At 41.6% G+C, this 18,914-nt stretch overlaps 1 protein-coding gene across 2 annotated transcripts in view; it reads right to left on the bottom strand.

Moving 5' to 3' along the window:
* The window catches only part of LOC112249007 (activating molecule in BECN1-regulated autophagy protein 1), a 95,767-nt gene that overhangs the window by 68,012 nt on the left and 8,841 nt on the right, over nucleotides 1-18,914 (bottom strand). For both annotated transcript variants that reach the window (XM_024418560.2, XM_024418561.2), the window contains exons 8-11: nucleotides 17,350-17,436; nucleotides 6,739-6,921; nucleotides 2,913-2,993; nucleotides 2,135-2,238 (exon numbers count right to left, since the gene is read on the bottom strand). In XM_024418560.2, the coding sequence (XP_024274328.1) occupies nucleotides 2,135-2,238; nucleotides 2,913-2,993; nucleotides 6,739-6,921; nucleotides 17,350-17,436 (455 nt within the window). The remainder of the gene's footprint in view (nucleotides 1-2,134; nucleotides 2,239-2,912; nucleotides 2,994-6,738; nucleotides 6,922-17,349; nucleotides 17,437-18,914) is intronic.

Raw genomic sequence — 18,914 nt, 5'->3', positions numbered from 1 at the left:
AAAAGGGCAGAACTTTCACATAGAGAAAGACGTCAAAAAAAGAAAAGGAAAAAAAAAAGGAGGCATGAAATAGCAGTGTACAGATGTGAAGTATTGTGTGTTATGCATTAAAAGCTGTAAGGCTGAGGGCCTTTATGTAAGGGTGTCATCCGTTCCAGCAATATCGATGTTGCATGCATATCTGTAATGCCCCGACCAACATGTCAATGCACAGAGGGGTGGAAAAGCTGACACATCTGCCACCAGCCCAGTCAAAGGAGAAAACGCCAGAGAGTGACAAGAGAGGTAGAGCAGAACTAAAAGCAGCTTCTCTATAGTATGCGTCGCAATACAATACTTGCCACTTCAAAAATATGGCGCTAATAAGATTTTCGAAAGGAAGTTGGACATAGACAGGAGATGGTAGAGACTAACGATGTATTGGTACAATGAAAATAGTGGGGAAATGAGCCAAAATATTCTGAACAACCATTGTCTGTGTTTCTATCAGATCATTTCCATTTTGTGTGCTGACTGAACCTGTAACCCTCTCTGTCCACTCCATTACAGTCCTTCTCCACGGTCCTTCTCCACTGGGATTGGTAATTGCAGTGGGTTCACACTCAGGGTTACAGACTGAGCAGATAATATCACCCTGTCTGTTCCCTTCTCTCCTAACCTTTGGGGTGACAATGACATGTCATCGCAGGTCACCTTCTCCATTTAGAGATTCTCTTTCTGCTCAGACACTGATTGGCCACCAAGATGGGAAGGGACATAGTTGAGAGGCTAAACCGGGTCTAGACTGTCTCTTAAACTCTGAATGACATGTCCACTGTACCTCGTGTCTTTATGCAAGTTTAAATTAAAATGCACTTTTTGGATCACAAAACTTTAAAACAGTGAACCCCTAAAAGACAAAACCCTGTCATTGAAAAAAAGATAACTGCCAGTTATATAAATGTGAACCAGCATTATTTATTTTTGGAATGATTAAAGATTTGCATTTCTCTCTCTTACATAAAAGGCACATATACAAGTATATGGTTACTACTGTCCTCTGCTGGTGAAAATTATAAATATTAATATATAAAAATACCAGTTCTCAATTTTCACTACATTTACACATCATCCAAAAACAAGAGACTAGGCCATCTATGAACGGAGCTATGCTGAATGGCTGTGAAAGGTCATTTAAAGTCAAACACCCCATACACCGCTGTGGCATTTCTAGCGCAACATTACAAACCATCATCAACACAGGTGTCACAGTAATCGGCGTAGGAAGCAAATGGAGGGCTGGGCGGAGAACATCTCTCCTGACTCAATAGGCATGAAACCTTGGTGTTATTTCTCAGTTTATTAATTTGACGACACAAACACAAACGGAGACACTTTTCATGCAAGTTGAAAGGAAACACTAATTGTAAAACATTTGATATTCGTAGGTTTCAGCAGTGGGCAAGACACGCACAATGACAGTGATGCAGTACAATGAGAAACAACACCGTAAACAACACGGAAGCCAGAGCAGCACTCTAATTTCTCACGGTGACTATCGGTCCTTGTCGGACAATGGAAGCAAAGGGTGAGTGGGACTATTTGGCTTGGTTTGACATGAGCTGTGAATGTGCTCTAACTTTGGATATGAGGAGTCAGAAACCATTAAGAATGCAAAAGCATGCTTGAGACGCGACTTCAGAGAACCTCACATTTTTTACACATGAATCATGTCAGGGGAAAAAAATAGTTTGGTAAGTTTGCTCTTTGGGGCTGGTGTGGGCGTTCCAGCATGTTTGCAAGAGTGTGGGCGGCAGGGGAAAGAGGTTCTGAAGCACTCTCTTTGACGAATTCATTACCTGCAACGTCCACATCAATACCACTGGAGCATGTGGATTGTGCTCCAAAAGCGTGGGTGGAGAGCACAGGGCAGTCATTACGCAGAGGCCCTCTTCGCAAACACTTACCTGTGCTGCTGCACTAATACTCATGAGTGGCTGAACTGCTCATCCATCTGAAAATGGTACATTGTGTGGGCAAAAAGGTCCTAAAGCACCCACGTGATCTGAAATATTATAGGAGTTGCCAGCTCTGCTTGCAGCCTAGATACCAAAACAGAAAACGAGACAAAAACACGAGGGATAACTCTGCCTACCTGCTAGGACCCTGTTGACGGAGGAATGGGTGGCCAGGCCAGGCTGGCCCCTCTCGTGGTGGAAGATCCCAGCATATGGCAGGTACTCAGGCAGTAGGAACCTCCTTGAACAAACAGAGAAGCATCAAGTCGCATAGAATCACACAACTGAGAGTTTACTCACCCCATAACGAAGACGACATGAGAAAATTGAAGACCATCCATGTCACGTAATAAGGGACTAAAATATGGGACTAAAAAGCATAGGCAAGCCTTTATAATAGCCTTAACTGACTCTACATTGTTGCACAAATTGATGATTGTGCTGTATGATTATGCTAATGCTCACCACTGGCTTTGGGTAGACAAATTCTAAATAAAAACGTATGAAAAAAGTTTGAGAATATGTCAAACATTTCCTATATCCAAATCTCGGGACACAGAGTCCCATTATGTCATTGGCAGCTCATATTATTGGCCAAAAAAAACAGCCATTGGAATATGAAGAGCCAATAAGTGTCATGTATTCAGAGTACCAGGAGGACAACTGGATAGGTGTACTATTTCTTGTTTTCCCGTATCTTACTTTTTTTAGTTAAGCATTTACAGTATTTATTATATGCTGTGTGAAGCTGTTTTTTTATTGTAGGGATGGCTGTTTTTGTTTGTTTTCTCTGCATTGTGTGTTATTCCATCAGGGAAACCAGTGGAATCGCTTTAATGTGTTATCCCTTGGGTTGTACTCCGTGCATCTTTTTCCTAATAGAATCAATCAATTAATCATATCAGGGCCACCCACCGGGGAACAAATCTGCCAAGCGAGGGGGCAGACATACGAGCGTTGCGTGGAGCTCTATGTCTGGCACGATCCCCGTTATCCCTGTGAAGAGAGAGAGAGGGAGATAACAGACAAACATATACAAGGAGTACTTCAAATTAAAAGCCTCAGCTTAACTGAGAGACCGTAGCTGGGCTCACTATATAGTGCAGGCTCACTTAAAAGTTTGATGTTAGCCTAACTTATTAGTGGCTTGAGACCCAGACAAAAAGGGAGAAAGTTGCAGTACTGCTTGCGATTATCCAGCAGCCTCAAAAACCAAAGCGGCCAAACAGAAACTCCAGAGAAGATTTACAAAAGTTTGAAATGCTGCAATGCATAAAAGGTGGTCATTTATGGTAAAGATGGTTATTTATGGCTCCAATGTTTCTCCATTTACAGGTTTGAAAAACTGCTCGTAAGTAGGCCCCTTTTTACAACATCGTAACACTCTAGTCCGGACACATTCAAAAGGAGGAAAAACAAAGACAACATATTTCCAGCCTGAGGAGACACTGTATAGAATCAGGACGGTATGTAACCTAGCGGTGAAGACCGTTGGGCCAGTAACCGAAACGTAGCTCGTTCGGATCCCTGTGGAGACTAGGTGAAAAATCTGTTGATGTGCCCTTGAGCAAGGCACTTAACCCTAATTGCTCCTGTTAGTCGCTCTGGGTAAGAGCATCTGCTAAAAATGTAAATATCTAAACTTGCAAAGGAAGACTGTGTCATAACATGAACATTGGTTCCTGTAATTTATTCACTGACCCCAGGAGGAACTAAATATGCATCATATTTCCATCAGAGAGTATCAGCTGAGAGGACACGGCCTATTTCTGATCCACTGGACGTTTCATATTCAGAATTTGCTTTACACTTCCTGAAAACTGTGACAATGTGAAGGATGTGAGAGAGAGGAAATCGGACGAACGTGGAGCCTCTGAAAGTATTCTAAATCGGAAAGCAGGCGGAAATAGAGATGCTTTCATAAATATACATTTTAATAACTGATATGAAATATGCCAACACTCTTATACCCTCCGCAATTAATTTCTAAGTCGGGCAGTCAGGTTGGCGGAATAATTCATAAACCAAATCGGTGAGGTCATATTCTGGCTTTGAAGATGCCCTATCTCAAATCAGTCATCCAGAACTGCATTTTAATACCGGCAAAATGTTGTTTGCTTCGACTGCAATGATACTCTGTGGCCGACTGGCCGTATAACTTCATTCCATGTATGAAGCTCAAGTCGAAAGTAAAACTATTTTGCTAGCCATGTTATAAATGTCCAGCAAGTAAGGAACCAGTTAATTTGTCTAGGAAGACTTCAAACTTGCAAACAGACTAAAAAACAAAATGGGGACAAGACGCACCTATAAGTAAGTTGAAGAAATGTCCAGCCTCATTCTTCGCAAGTGTAGAAAAATAACTCATTTAGATTAAGCCACAATTCATTTGGGAAAGGAGATGAGAAGGAGAGCTAATGAGTGGTCAAGTGTCAGCCGCTTTCTGTGGAAAGTGGCAACAGCATCATCGGTGGTGTCATTATTAAACTGATGTTCTCTTCTCTCTCTCTCTCTCTCTCTCTGATCAGCATGTTACAAAACAAGGTGAGCGTTTGGAAGAGAATTAGGCCACAGCTCTAAAATTATTTATTCAGTACACCCCTTTAAAATACCAAATACTGTCACTCTGTGCAGTTCAAGGGGAGCATAATCCTGATTCATCTATAGTCAGAGTCTGCTGCTGTATATGTTTTCACAGGACTGTAATCTAGGTTTACTTTCACTGTTTGCTGGTTCCATTACAATGAGTGAATTCTTAAATCATTCCAAAAGCGCCATAGGGTTTTGCTGGCTATAAGGGCATGTCTTTTCACTGTGCAACTGGCACATCATGACCAGTTTAAAGAAAAAGTGAAAATCTGTTCTCAGTTATTCTGCACATTAAAATATATGATTTTGTGAAAATCAAACAAAAACACCTATGAAGTGTGTATTGTGTTAAGAATGAATTGGTCTTTTTTTAAATTTATTATTATTTCATCACGCGTAGCATCCTGCTCCAGAATAACACAGCTCAGACAAAGTGTTGGTCCCACTAACCTTTTCAGTTGGTGGCACCAGCCCAATGATTTGGTCGCACCAACACTTTGTGTAATGCAATAGAAAATAATCGTAAATCTTACAAAGTAATTCGCGGTGCTTTATTGAGGAAAATAGACTGTTGAGATGCTGTGATTAAAAACGATGTTTTTTCCAAACATGTCCAAGCAGGAAGGCATGATTCAAGTAATTATGTGCAAACCAGTTTGTCATTCAAATTTGAGCTGACAATTAGGCAATTGTTGCTATAGTTTAGTTTCACAATAGGGCTCCAGACTTCTCCAAATGTTTTGAGATGCATTTGCCTACATGATTGTGTGTACTAGCTAATAGGCTAATTCATTTAGGGCTAATTCACCACCTGAGGAAGTGGAAATCAAAACACATTAGCTAGATCGCTAACTGTAAATATTACTCATCGTTAGCTGTGCAATTGATCAACCTAACTGTAAATTGAATGCCCTAAAAACTTTCCAGTGGTACTAGCACAGAACGCAAAACGGCCAACGTGCACAAGGCTCCACATCTCAAAGACATACAGTACCACAAAATGTGTTTTTTAAAACGGTGCCAATCACTCATGATTGAAAGTTGAGAAACGTCATACCCCCAGAAATCTGACACCTCCATCTCTTCAACTAACAACAGCGTTGTGTCTGTGATGCATAGAGCCATCCCCCATACTGTTAATTACACTCACTATGGCAGCAAAGTTCTGATCCACGCCAATCATCTAAAACAATTAGTAAGCAGAAGCGTAAATCTGGAATTGGAGATAAGGGCAAGTTGTCTTGTTAGAATTCCCTAAATCCCACCAGGTTCAATAATGAACGAGAGGGTGGCAGCACATGTCTAATCTTGTCGGAAGAAAATAGACACTGTCTCGCACTGATGTGGAGCTGACGCCACACAATGCAATGACCCAGTTATAACTGGCAAAATGGTGATTGGACCGTTTACATGCTCGAGGAAAATGTCCTTGCTGGTTTGACGTAACTGAATCCAACCCAAAGGACAATAAAAGGCATTCTAAAATAGTTGATAGAGCGACAAATAACTTAGTTGTTCATTCTGACAAACAGTTCTTATCATTATAAAATAGTTTGTCGTCAAATGCTGGAGAGGAAATAGCGCCAGGGGAATTCCTTTGACCTCATTTGGCCTCAAAGATGCTACAGCACAAATTCTGCAAAGGCTTGAGAAGACTGATGACCTCAAGCAACACCATCCCCCTGCACCTGCATTCATAGTCAGGCCAGAGGCAATTAACATTTACATATTGAAGGGGGAAAGAAAAAAAACCCGAATCAATTTGAAAAATACATCACAAATTCAACCTTCGAGAGTCACACATTAGGCATTCGATACGCAAGTTATTGTGGTAGGAGTGTTTTTCAGCTGTTTGCTTTGTTAGTCATTATGCACTCCAGATCATACCGAGGGTGTGTGGAGGCATAATGCAGGGAATTAATTTCTCTCAACCATTGGCAATGGTGGCACTAACTTCACAGCCAAATCCACTGACAGAGAAATCACAGCATTCTGCTATGTTATGGTTTCATGCAAATTGTTCCATGAATAAATACCAAAGCTCTCAACAATTGTAGGATGTTTTTATCATAATGTGTCCTGTAAATGTCTTCATAAACAATAGTCACGGGATACAAAAGGCATTGGATGTTGTAGGTAGATGACGACTCACTCAAACTCCTCAAAGTCCACCTCGTTGTTCTCAACGGAGGGGGAGGGGTTGCTTCCTGGGCTATCTGAGGTGGATGAGAGAGGCCGCAGTCGGCTCTGGTAGCGCAGTGATCGTTGGCGAATGCTGTCCCGCCGAGATAAGTACTGAATCATCCGCTGGGCATAATATGCCGCAGGGGACAACCTGTGAACACAGCAAGGACACACAACTAAAATCAATGGTGATCAGATAACTCAGGAGCAATAGACCACAATGGAAATAAGTCTGACTTTGTGCTATCCCAGTCACATTCTTTTAGTATGTATTGTCTAGATATGTATTTTTTTGAACTGACAAATAAAAACAAGCAAAGCAGGCAGAAAGCAGTGCTAATACCAGAAAAACCTCAACAAACCCAAGACCATGTATTGTCAGAGCCCACATATGGTAAAAATGGAGCAGGCTTCTTTAAAAAAAACAAAGTAAACTTCCCTATCTTCCATGCTTCAACTCTGATGGCCATAATTACAGTGTGGTTCAATAAACCGCTTCTAACATTATTTTGGGAATTTAGCAGTACGTCCAACCAGCCTCACAACCAACAGTGGTGTAAAGTACTTAAGCATGTTTACTTAAGTAGTATCTGTACTTCACTATTTACATGTTTGACTACTTTTACTTCACTACATTCCTAATTTTCTTTAAGTACTTTTTACTCCATATATTTTCCCAGACACCCAAAAGTACTTGTACACATTTTGGATGTTAAGAGGACAGGAACATTCACACACTTATCAAGAGAACCACCCTTGTCATCCCTACTGCCTCTGATCTGGCGTACTCAATAAGCACATGCTTCGTCTGTAAATTATATGTTAGTGTTGGACCATGCCCCTAACTAACTGTACTTTTTTTTTAAAGAAAATTATTTGCTGGTTTACTTAAGATTTTTTTATTATTAACAATTTTACTTTTGATACTTAAGTATATTTAAAAGCAAAAACTTGGACTTTTACTCAAGTAGTATTTTACTGGGTGACTTTAACTCAAGTCATTTTATATTAAGGCATCTTTACTTTTACTCAAGTATGACAATTGGGTACTTTTTCCACCACTGGTAACCATGCCAGCCCAGGACATCCACATCAGGCTTCGTCACCTGTGGGATCGTTACCCGGACAGTTGATGAAAGTGTGGGTTTGCACAACCGAAGAATTTCTGCACAAACTCTAAGAAACAATCTCAGGGAAGCTCATCTGCGTGCTCGTCGTCCTCACCAGCGTCTTGACCTGACTGCAGTTGGGCGTCATAACCGACTTCAGTGGGCAAATGTTCACCTTTGATGGCCAGTGGCACGCTGGTGTGTGCTCTTCACGGGTGAATCCTGGTTTCAACTGTACCAGGCTGATGGCAGACAGAGTGTATGGTGTTGTGCGGGCAAGCGGTTTACCGATGTCAACGCTGGGAACAGAGTGCCCCATAATGGCGGTGGGGTTACGGTATGGCCAAGCACAATCTACAGACAACAAACATCATTGCATTTTAAATAGATGGCAATTTCAATGCACAAAGATACCGTGATGAGATCCTGAGGCCCAGTGGCTTAAATGGTGCCTCTGGAGACAAAACCTCTCTCGTCACTCAATGCCTAGGCTTACCTCCACTGTACTCACATCCTACCATACCCGTATCTGTACATTATGCCATGAATTTATTCTTACGCACCCAGAAACCTGCTCCTTTTACACTATGTTCCGAACACAATAGACGACCAGTTCTTTTAGCCTTTAGCCGTACCCTTACCCTACTCTTCCTCTGGTGATGTAGAAGTTAACCCATGCCCTGCAGCCCCCAGCATCACTCCCATTCCCCAGGCACTCTCATTTGTTGACTTCTGTAACCATAAAAGCCTTGTTTTCATGCATGTTATCATTAGAAGCCTCCTCCCTAAGTTTGTTTTAGTCACTGCTTTATCACTCTCAGCCAACCCGGATGTTCTAGCCGTATCTGAATCCTGGCTTAGGAAGGCCACCAAAAATCCAGAATTTTCCTTCCCCAACTATAACATTTCCCAACAAGATAGAACTGCCAAAGGGGGAGGAGTTGCAATCTACTGCAGAGAAGACCTGCAGTGTTCTGTCATACTATCCAGGTCTGTGCCCAAACAATTCGAGCTTCTACTTTCAAAAATCCACCTTTCCAGAAATACAGTGGGGCAAAAAAGTATTTTGTCAGCCACCAATTGTGCAAGTTCTCCCACTTAAAAAGATGAGAGGCCTGTAATGTTCATCATAGGTACACTTCAACTATGACAGACAAAATTAGAAAATAAAATTCCAGAAAATCACATTGTAGGATTTTTAATACATTTATTGGCAAATTATGGTGGAAAATAAGTATTTGGTCAATAACAAAAGTTTATCTCAATACTTTGTTATATACCCTTTGTTGGCAATGACAGAGGTCAAACGTTTTCTGTAAGTCTTCACAAGGTTTTCACACACTGTTGCTGGTATTTTGGCCCATTCCTCCATGCAGATCTCCTCTAGAGCAGTGATGTTTTGGGGCTGTTGCTGGGCAACACGGACTTTCAACTCCCTCCAAAGATTTTCTATGGGGTTGAGATCTGGAGACTGGCTAGGCCACTCCAGGACCTTGAAATGCTTCTTACGAAGCCACTCCTTCGTTGCCCGGGCGGTGTGTTTGGGATCATTGTCATGCTGAAAGACCCAGCCACGTTTCATCTTCAATGCCCTTGCTGATGGAAGGAGGTTTTCACTCAAAATACATGGCCCCATTCATTCTTTCCTTTATACGGATCAGTCGTCCTGGTCCCTTTGCAGAAAAACAGAGCCAATGCATGATGTTTCCACCCCCATGCTTCACAGTAGGTATGGTGTTCTTTGGATGCAACTCAGCATTCTTTGTCCTCCAAACACGACGAGTCGAGTTTTTACCAAAAAGTTCTATTTTGGTTTCATCTGACCATATGACATTCTCCCAATATTCTTCTGGATCATCCAAATGCTCTCAAGCAAACTTCAGACGGGCCTGGACATGTACTGGCTTAAGCAGGGGGACATGTCTGGCACTGCAGGATTTGAGTCCCTGGCGGCGTAGTGTGTTACTGATGGTAGGCTTTGTTACTTTGGTCCCAGCTCTCTGCAGGTCATTCACTAGGTCCCCCCGTGTGGTTCTGGGATTTTTGCTCACCGTTCTTGTGATCATTTTGACCCCACGGGGTGAGATCTTGCGTGGAGCCCCAGATCGAGGGAGATTATCAGTGGTCTTGTATGTCTTCCATTTCCTAATAATTGCTCCCACAGTTGATTTCTTCAAACCAAGCTGCTTACCCATTGCAGATTCAGTCTTCCCAGCCTGGTGCAGGTCTACAATTTTGTTTCTGGTGTCCTTTGACAGCTCTTTGGTCTTGGCCATAGTGGAGTTTGGAATGTGACTGTTTGAGGTTGTGGATTCTTTTTCTAATTTTGTCTGTCATAGTTGAAGTGTACCTATGATGAAAATTACAGGCCTCATCTTTTTAAGTGGGAGAACTTGCACAATTGGTGGCTAACTAAATACTTTTTTGCCCCACTGTAAGTCTCTCACCGTTGTCTCTTGTTATAGACCCTCCTCAGCCCTGGACACAATATGTGAATGAATTACCCCCCATCTATCTCCAGAGTTCGTACTGTTAGGTGACCTAAACTGGGACATGCTTAACACCCCGGCCGTCCTACAAACTAAACTAGATGCCCTCAATCTCACACAAATGATCAAGGAACCTACCAGGTACAACCCTAAATCCGTAACTATGGGTACCCTCTTAGATATCATCCTGACCAACTTGCCCTCTAAATACACCTCTGCTGTCTTCAACCAGGAACTCACTGCCTCATTGCCTGCGTCCGTAATGTGTCCGCGGTCAAACGACCACCAAGCAGGCCTTTCTAATTGACCTGGCCTGGGTATCCTGGAAGGTTGTTGACCTCATCCCATCAGTAGAGAATGCCTGGTTGCTCTTCAGTAGTGCTTTCCTCTCTATCTTAAATAAGCACTCCCCATTGCAAAAAATGTAAAACTAAGAACAGATATAGCCCTTGGTTCACCCCAGACTTGACCAGCACAAAAACATCTCATGTCATTTTGCATTAGCATCGCATAGCCTCCGCGATATGCAACTTTTCAGGGAAGTCAAGAACCAATAAACTCAGTCAGTCAGTTAGGAAAGCAAAGGCTAGCTTTTTCAAACAGAAATTTGTTTCCTGTAGCACTAATTCCAAAAAGTTTGGGACACTAAAGCGGAGAATAAGAGCACCTCCTCCCAGCTGCCCACTGCACTGAGTATAGGAAACACTCACCACCGATAAATCTACGATAATCAATCATTTCAATTAGCATTTTTCCACAGCTGGCCATGCTTTCCACCTGGCTACCCCTGCCCTGGACAACAGCTCTGCACCCCCTGCAGCAACTTGCCCAATCCGCCCCCACCCCCTTCCCCCAAATCCAGACAGCTGATGTTCTGAAAGAACTGCTAAATCTGGACCCCTACAAATCAACTGGGATAGACAATCTGGACCCTCTCTTTCCAAAATTACCTGCTGAAATGGTTGCAACTCCTATTACTAGCCTATTCAACCTCTCTTTTTTATCGTCTGAGATCCCCAAAGATTGGAAAGCTGCCGCGGTCATCCCCCTCTTCAAAGAGGGAGACACTCTAGACCCAAACTGTTATAGACCTATATCCATCCTGACCTGCCTTTCTAAAATCTTCGAAAGCCAAGTTAATAAACAGATCACCGACCATTTCGAATCCCACCGTACCTTCTCCACTATGCAATCGGGTTTCCGAGCTGGTCATGGGTGCACCTCAGCCACGCTCAAGGTCCTAAACGATATCATAACCACCATCGATAAAAGACAGTACTGTGCAGCCGTCTCATCGACCTGATCAAGGCTTTCAACTCAATCACAGCAATCTTATCGGCAGACTCAATAGGCTTGGCTTCTCAAATGACTGCCTCGCCTGGTTCACCAGATACTTCTCAGAGTTTAGTGTGTCATATCGATGGGCCTGTTCTCTGCACCTCTGACAGTCTCTACGGGGGTGCCACAGGGTACAATTCTCGGGTCGACTCTTTTCTCTGTAAATATATATCTCAATGATGTCGCTCTTGCTGCTGGTGATTCTCTGATCCACCTCTACGCAGACGACACCATTCTGTATACATCTGGCCCTTCTTTGGACACTGTGCTAACAAACCTCCAAACGAGCTTCAACGCCATGCAACACCCCTTCTGTGGCCTCTAAATTGCTTTTAAATGCTAGTAAAACTAAGTGCCTGCTCTTCAACCGATTGCTGCCTGCACCCGCCCACCCGACTAGCATCACTACTCTGGACGGTTCTGACTTAGAATATGTGGACAACTACAAATATCTAGGTGTCTGGTTAGACTGTAAACTCTCCTTCCAGACTCACATTAAGCATTTCCAATCCAAAACTAAATCTAGAATTGGCTTCCTATTTCCCAACCAAGCCTCCTTCACTCATGCTGCCAAACATACCCTCGTAAAACTGACTATCCTACCGATCCTAGACTTTGGCGATGTCATTTACAAAATAGACTCCAACCCTCGACTCAGAAAACTGGTTGTATTCTATCACAGTGCCATCCGTTTTATCACCAAAGCTCCATATACCTCATTTGGAACTGGAACGAATTGCAAAAATCGCTGAAGTTGGAGACTTTTATTTCCCTCACCAACTTTAAACATCTGCTATCTGAGCAGCTAACCGATCGCTGCAGCTGTACATAGTCCATCGGTAAATAGCCCACCCAATTTACCTACCTCATCCCCATACTGTTTTTATTTATTTACTTTTCTGCTCTTTTGCACATTGTTCATCTGATTATTTATCAATCCAGTGTTAATCTGCTAAATTGTAATTATTTGCCTACCTCCTCACACCTTTTGCACACAATGTATATAGACTCTTTTTTTTCTACTGTGTTATTGACTTGTTTATTGTTTACTCCATGTGGAACTCTGTGTTGTTGTCTGTTCACACTGCTATGCTTTATCTTGGCCAGGTCGCAGTTGTAAATGAGAACTTGTTCTCAACTAGCCTACCTGGTTAAATAAAAGGTGAAATAAAAAATTAAATAAATATACTACCCACCACTGCGACCTGTATGCTCTCGTTGGCTGGCCATCGCTACATATCCGTCGCCAAACCCACTGGCTCAAGGTCATCTATAAGTCTTTGCTAGATAAAGCCCCGCCTTATCTCAGCTCACTGGTCACCATAGCAACACCCACCCGTAGCACGCGTTCCAGCAGGTATATTGCACGGGTCATCCCCAAAGCCAACACCTACTCTACTTTGGCCGCCTTTCCTTCCAGTTCACTGCTGCCAATGACTGGAACAAATTGCAAAAATCTCTGAAGCTGGAGACTCAAAGCTCCCTCACTAACTTTAAGTATCAGCTGTCAGAGCAGCTTACCGATCACTGTACCTGTATACAGCCAATCTGTAAATAGCACTCCCGACTACCTCATCCCCATATTATTACTTACCCTCTTGCACCCCAGTAGCTCTACTTGCACATCTATCACTCCAGTATTAATGCTAAAATGTAATTATTTTCACCTCTAGGGCCTATTTCTTGCCTACCTCCTTACATTTGCACACACTGTACATTGATTTTTCTATGTTTCTTTTGTGTTCTTGACTGTACATTTGTTTATGTGTAACTCGGTGTTGTTGTTTTTGTCGCACTGCTTTGCTTTATCTTGGCCAGGTCACAGTTGTAAATGAGAACTTGTTCTCAACTGGCCGGCTATCACTTCATGTTTCAACATGATAATGCACAATCCAATGTCACAAGGATCTCTGCAAAATTCCTGGAAGCTGAAAATGTCCCAGTTCTTCCATGGCCTGTTAGGGGTGCTCTGGACTGACGTGTACGACAGCGTGTTCCAGTTCCCGACAATATCCAGCAACTTCGCACAGCCATTGAAGAGGAGTGGGACAACATTCCACTCAACTTAATGCGAAGGAGATGTCGCGCTGCACGAGGCGTGAGGTTACACCAGATACTGAATGGTTTTCTGATCAACTCCCCCCTTTTTTCTTTTAAAAAGGTATCTGTGACCAACAGATGCATATATATATATATATCACAGTCATGTGTAATCCATAGATTAGGGCCTAATGAATTTACTTAAATTGACTGATTGAAAGACTCAGTAAAAATGTAGTAGACATTTTTGTAAAGTGTAAATGCTAACCTATCAATTGTCTTCATCGGGCTTCGCTAAGCTGGGAACATTGTGTAGAAATAGTTTGGGAATCTGAAAAGCTTGTATGGTATATCTACAGCCTAGTCAGAGTACCCAAATCAAGGAAAATTTATGATGTTAAATAAATAATAGCCTAAACTGGAAAGTTATGGGCTAGGGCCACAGACTACAGTATTTAGATTTAATCCAAAATGTTGGTTTGAGTAAACATAGTTCAAGAGTCAGAAGAGGTGAATGAAGAGATATCGCTAAATCAGTAAAGTAAATATGTTCCTTTTTGCTGCCGACAGCAGACAAGGTGGTCTGGGACAGTCAATGTTGACACGCCACAAATATAAATAGATGACTTAACTCGCAGAAGATTAGGGTTTTTCAAAACCAACACCCATCCATGCAATTATCACTAGTCAAGTTGTGTGCAGACCTCAGTCTAGCTTTCCCAATGATTGTACTGTATTACCAGGGCTCAAGGAGCATGCAATAATTCGGTATTAAGATGATTTTTCTTCAAGTTATAGTGTAGCCTGCTATGCAATCTCTGTATAGCTATTCATGTCACAAATGAGTTTATCTGCCTGGATAATTATTTGAATAGGTGGAAAAACCTGAGTAACATTAATCAAAGTTATTGCATGACACCCAGAGGGTCAGTAATTGGATTACAATTCAAAATACTGGATTGGAAATGAAATGAAAACGAGTACAGGGAAATAAATCAACACCTGGCAAGTATTAAAAGTGATACTAAATTTACTCTACAAATGAGTTTGTCAGATCTGGCATCAATTCCACTGAAGCGTTATGAATTTGATGTGACAGGGGACAAACATGTTCAAAATGGCCAAAATAAAGGAGGCAGGTTCCATTACAGCATCTTTTGATATCTTAGAAACTAAAATCATAAATCTCTACTCTGGAGTTCAGAATGCAAAGGGAGGAGAAAGTAACAGGGTACATAGTGTTATTTTTTATGGAGTTCCCAATACTCCAGGAGGTGAACAGCAGTGGCCATGAATATCTGGGTTTGCCCACGAGGAAACACTATCAAAGACACTGTCAAGCGCTGAAACAGGTTACCAGCAGCGAATATTTGAGTTTGGACACTACCTACTCTTAATGTAGTTCTGTCCTGGATGCAAGCCATACTGGCAAATTACAAATGACAAGGCACCTACAAAGTCCCACTAGCTTTCTCACAATGTTCAATGGAAATTATTTTTGTAATTCCCTAGAAAAGGCATTCTAGGAACTGGCCATAAAAAGGACCCATTTTCACCTCCGATACTTCAGCGGTATCAATGCATTGTATTGAGTGGTTGACAGCATGTAAGAAAATGTTCATGGCCAGAACACATGGGAAATGTTTTCATGTGGGAACTATTTGTAACGGTTACTCTTGCAGATAGGCCTAGGCTACTTCTTACTCTTGAATGTTTGAGGATATTAAAAATGGAAGAGGAACTAGATTTGGATTTTCAAAGTAGAAAACCTTTAACGGATATAACTTAACTTATACTTAACTTATACTTATACTTAACTTAACTTAACTTATATTCAGTCTGAATATGCCTTTTGGAAAATTCTGATTGAAGACCTCTTAACCGAGGAATGTGGTTGTTTTTTTATGATTGTGTTTTTGAAGGTTCTGTACTTTCTATGCGCCTATGCTGACATGATTGTGTAAGCGTTAGTCATGCATGGCTCCCTTGTAAAAGACACGTTGGTCTTAATGGAACTCCACCCTGACTAAATAAAGTTGAAATAAATACATGTGAGAGAAAGAATAACGAGGTGAGAGGGAAGTGTCGGCGCTATCCTCGCCACTAGAAAGGCGTTTAAGATCAAAGGTCAAAGCAAATGACGACAGAGAGTGAGTAGTCAATTGTCAAGTGTCCACTCTCTACAAAAATTGGCTGTACTGATCATTATGTCCCTGCTCTGGGTCACACATTGATTTTCTATATAGCACTTTGGTTCCTAAGCAGGGCAGCACTGTCCCTAGATGAATGTGGTTTTACTGAGAGGACTAGGCCCTACTATCCACCCCACAAGGCACCACCTTGGAGGTCAGCTGGCATTCAATCCCAGACACTAAATTCAGAACCTCCAGGCTCATAGCAGACCCAGTGTAATGAATCACTCTTCAGCAAGGCAGTATCAGAAAGGTGGGACACAGATAGATGTTGATAACGTCCCCAATTTGCTCAAAGGTCTAAGAAACATCACAACTTGTGTAGGGCTGCAATGAATAAAAATGTATTACCATGAAAAGACCATGTCCTAGTTCCATGTATATTTAACGACGACCAGTTACAATTCCATTTATAGCAGTGATAATACATTTCAAAAGAACAGCATGCATTAGAATAAGTTAATATTTGCTACACGGTTGGCCTTCTGGCAGATGTTAAAGGGAAATTACCTTTGACAAATACTTCATGTAAGCATCATATGCTTGAAGCTAAACTGTCTAGTTTGTCTTACAGTATATAATGTCAATGCTATGACATACTGTTGCCTGAGAATCACACAGAGACAAGTATGCACAAGTTAGTGAAATGTTAGTCCTCCCAAAATGTTGTTGTTGTCACGCCTCCTTTGAAGATCTGAAGAATTTTGTAGTAGCCGAAATGGTTTGAATGGTCCGCTGGCTTCCAGTAGCTACATTTTTATTGGACGTTACATTCCAAGAACCCTCCCCACATGACTGTTGAGGGAGTGCTGCGTCTTAAGCGCCACCCAAGCAAGGCCTTGGATTGGTTTGACGTGTTGTGAGGCATCAGATTTAGACCAAGTCTCCACCCCTTTTAAGCTCATTTAGGCCAGACTTCAGGATTAGGGAAGCCTGGTTCTCTACGAGGCTAGTGAAAGGATGATGTTGATAGTGGGACCATTTTCCATTTGTTTGCTGGCTTGTCTGCACCTGTTAGAGCACTACACTGAGGCCCGACCTGAAAATGTGTCATATTTCCTTGGCATCAATATTTGCCATAAAATGGTGCTCTATCCATTGTTTTTAGAATTTGTCAATGCTCCCTGACGGTGTCCCTTATGTTCAGTGATTGTTAGACAGAAGACAAAATGAAGAGACTGTATAAATTTAGGTCCAATATCATTTCTGCAGAGTTTCAATTTCTTTTTACTCAAACCACCGGAGGGCAAATCGACTATGTTTGACACACCCATTTATCGAAGTGGCAAATTATTGTTGGTCCTTGTAGTGTGTGCTACATGCTAATCTAGTATGCTTGGAACTTTTTTTTGTATTCTCATAAATAACGTATTATAAGTAAGACATCAATAGCACTGACCACAAGACTCACCTGGCAGGATCTGGATAAATAGGATGGTCCCGGGAGCCAGATATGTCATATCGAGACTGCGACATAAGAGAGGACTCCAAAAGCCTCCTATGAAAGAGAAACGGAGCAAAAGGGAGGGTTAGATCTTCATGTCCACGAATGAAAACACCACAAACAAAGTTGTTGTACCAGTTGTTTAATAATCAGCTCAAATATTTTCCATACTCATTATCGCCAACTAGTCTAAACCGCTTTCCAGCGGGAAAAAAGGAGCTGAGACTGACGCAACCAAACACTGTTTCTCTCCTATCTCATTACTTTTCAGAGGTATAATTACCTCTGAACCTTTATCAAGACCCAGTATTCCCACACTAGGGATGTTGCAAAGACCATGAACAATGCCAACATTTCAATACACCACTTGCATTCAGCAGTCCAGTTCTTATTTTTCAGTTTTGAGTTTGGATAAAACTGGATGTATCATAGAGAAAGATTGGCTTTAGGTTGTTATTCAGGCCATTAAAGCTGAAACGTTTGAAATAGATTGAATATAGAAAAGCTCAGGGACATGTGAGTGGCAACGGAGACACGACATGACAATTTCAATGTTTAAAAAAAATATATATATATATATATATATATATAGTTGGATTCAAAACGTGCTCTAAAATAGCACATAAGCGGTGCAGACTATTTCAAGTGATTGGCTGGAGAGCTAGCCCGACATTGTCAACATTAAAACAAGTCTGTAAATGATTGTGTGGTTGACATGTTAATGAGACAGAACATGCAGTTCCCACCCTCCTGCCATAATCCTTACCCCAAAGTCACAAAACAACATGCTCATTACGGTGAGGGATACAATAGCCAAATTACTGGAATCACTCAAAGCATTCCCTTTCTTGAGATTCACATTTATTTACATCCTCGCCAGCTTGCTCATTGGAGGATAGTCTTTTATAACCACCATTTTAGTCATTAAAAAAAGTCTCATTAAATTCCTAAGGGACATTCATTTGCCCATTATCGGCAGCACATCAAGTAAAAAGAATTATAGTGATGTGAAATGTCACAGCCCTGTGTAACAACCCATTAAATTAGTCCAGTCTTTTACTGAGCCGGGACTTGAATGCCATTCCTATACAGAGGATGGTGAGGCAACTAATATAACAATGGTCTTTATACTTTAGTGGTTTTGAGGAACGTTTGGTATGTAAAAAAAGCACTACATTTTCAATTGTTAGATTATAACCTCAACCGCTCTAGTCATTTGGGCTCAAAACAAGTCAGAAAATGTCTAAGAATACAGTAGCCAACACCTCACAGAAAAAGCAATTACTGCAATAAATACAGCCTAATATAAGCCTAGGCCTGTTCATTTTGTTAAATCACTTTTAATCTGCTATATCAATGCCTTGCCCAAAGAAGGTTAACTTCAGAATGTGGACACGAGAAAGAACCCATTGTGCCCATGTAGGCTCAACAACACAAAGTAGCCTAAAGATCAAATATCATTAATATAGTCACATAAAACCTTGAACATATTCCATCTAGGGTGACCTGAAGCTGTGAGTCGATGAGATAGA

The sequence above is a fragment of the Oncorhynchus tshawytscha genome, linkage group LG04 (assembly GCF_018296145.1).
Source record: "Oncorhynchus tshawytscha isolate Ot180627B linkage group LG04, Otsh_v2.0, whole genome shotgun sequence".
NCBI lineage: Eukaryota > Metazoa > Chordata > Actinopteri > Salmoniformes > Salmonidae > Oncorhynchus > Oncorhynchus tshawytscha.
Note: the sequence above shows the minus strand (reverse complement) of the source record. Positions and strands in the feature narration are given on the sequence as shown.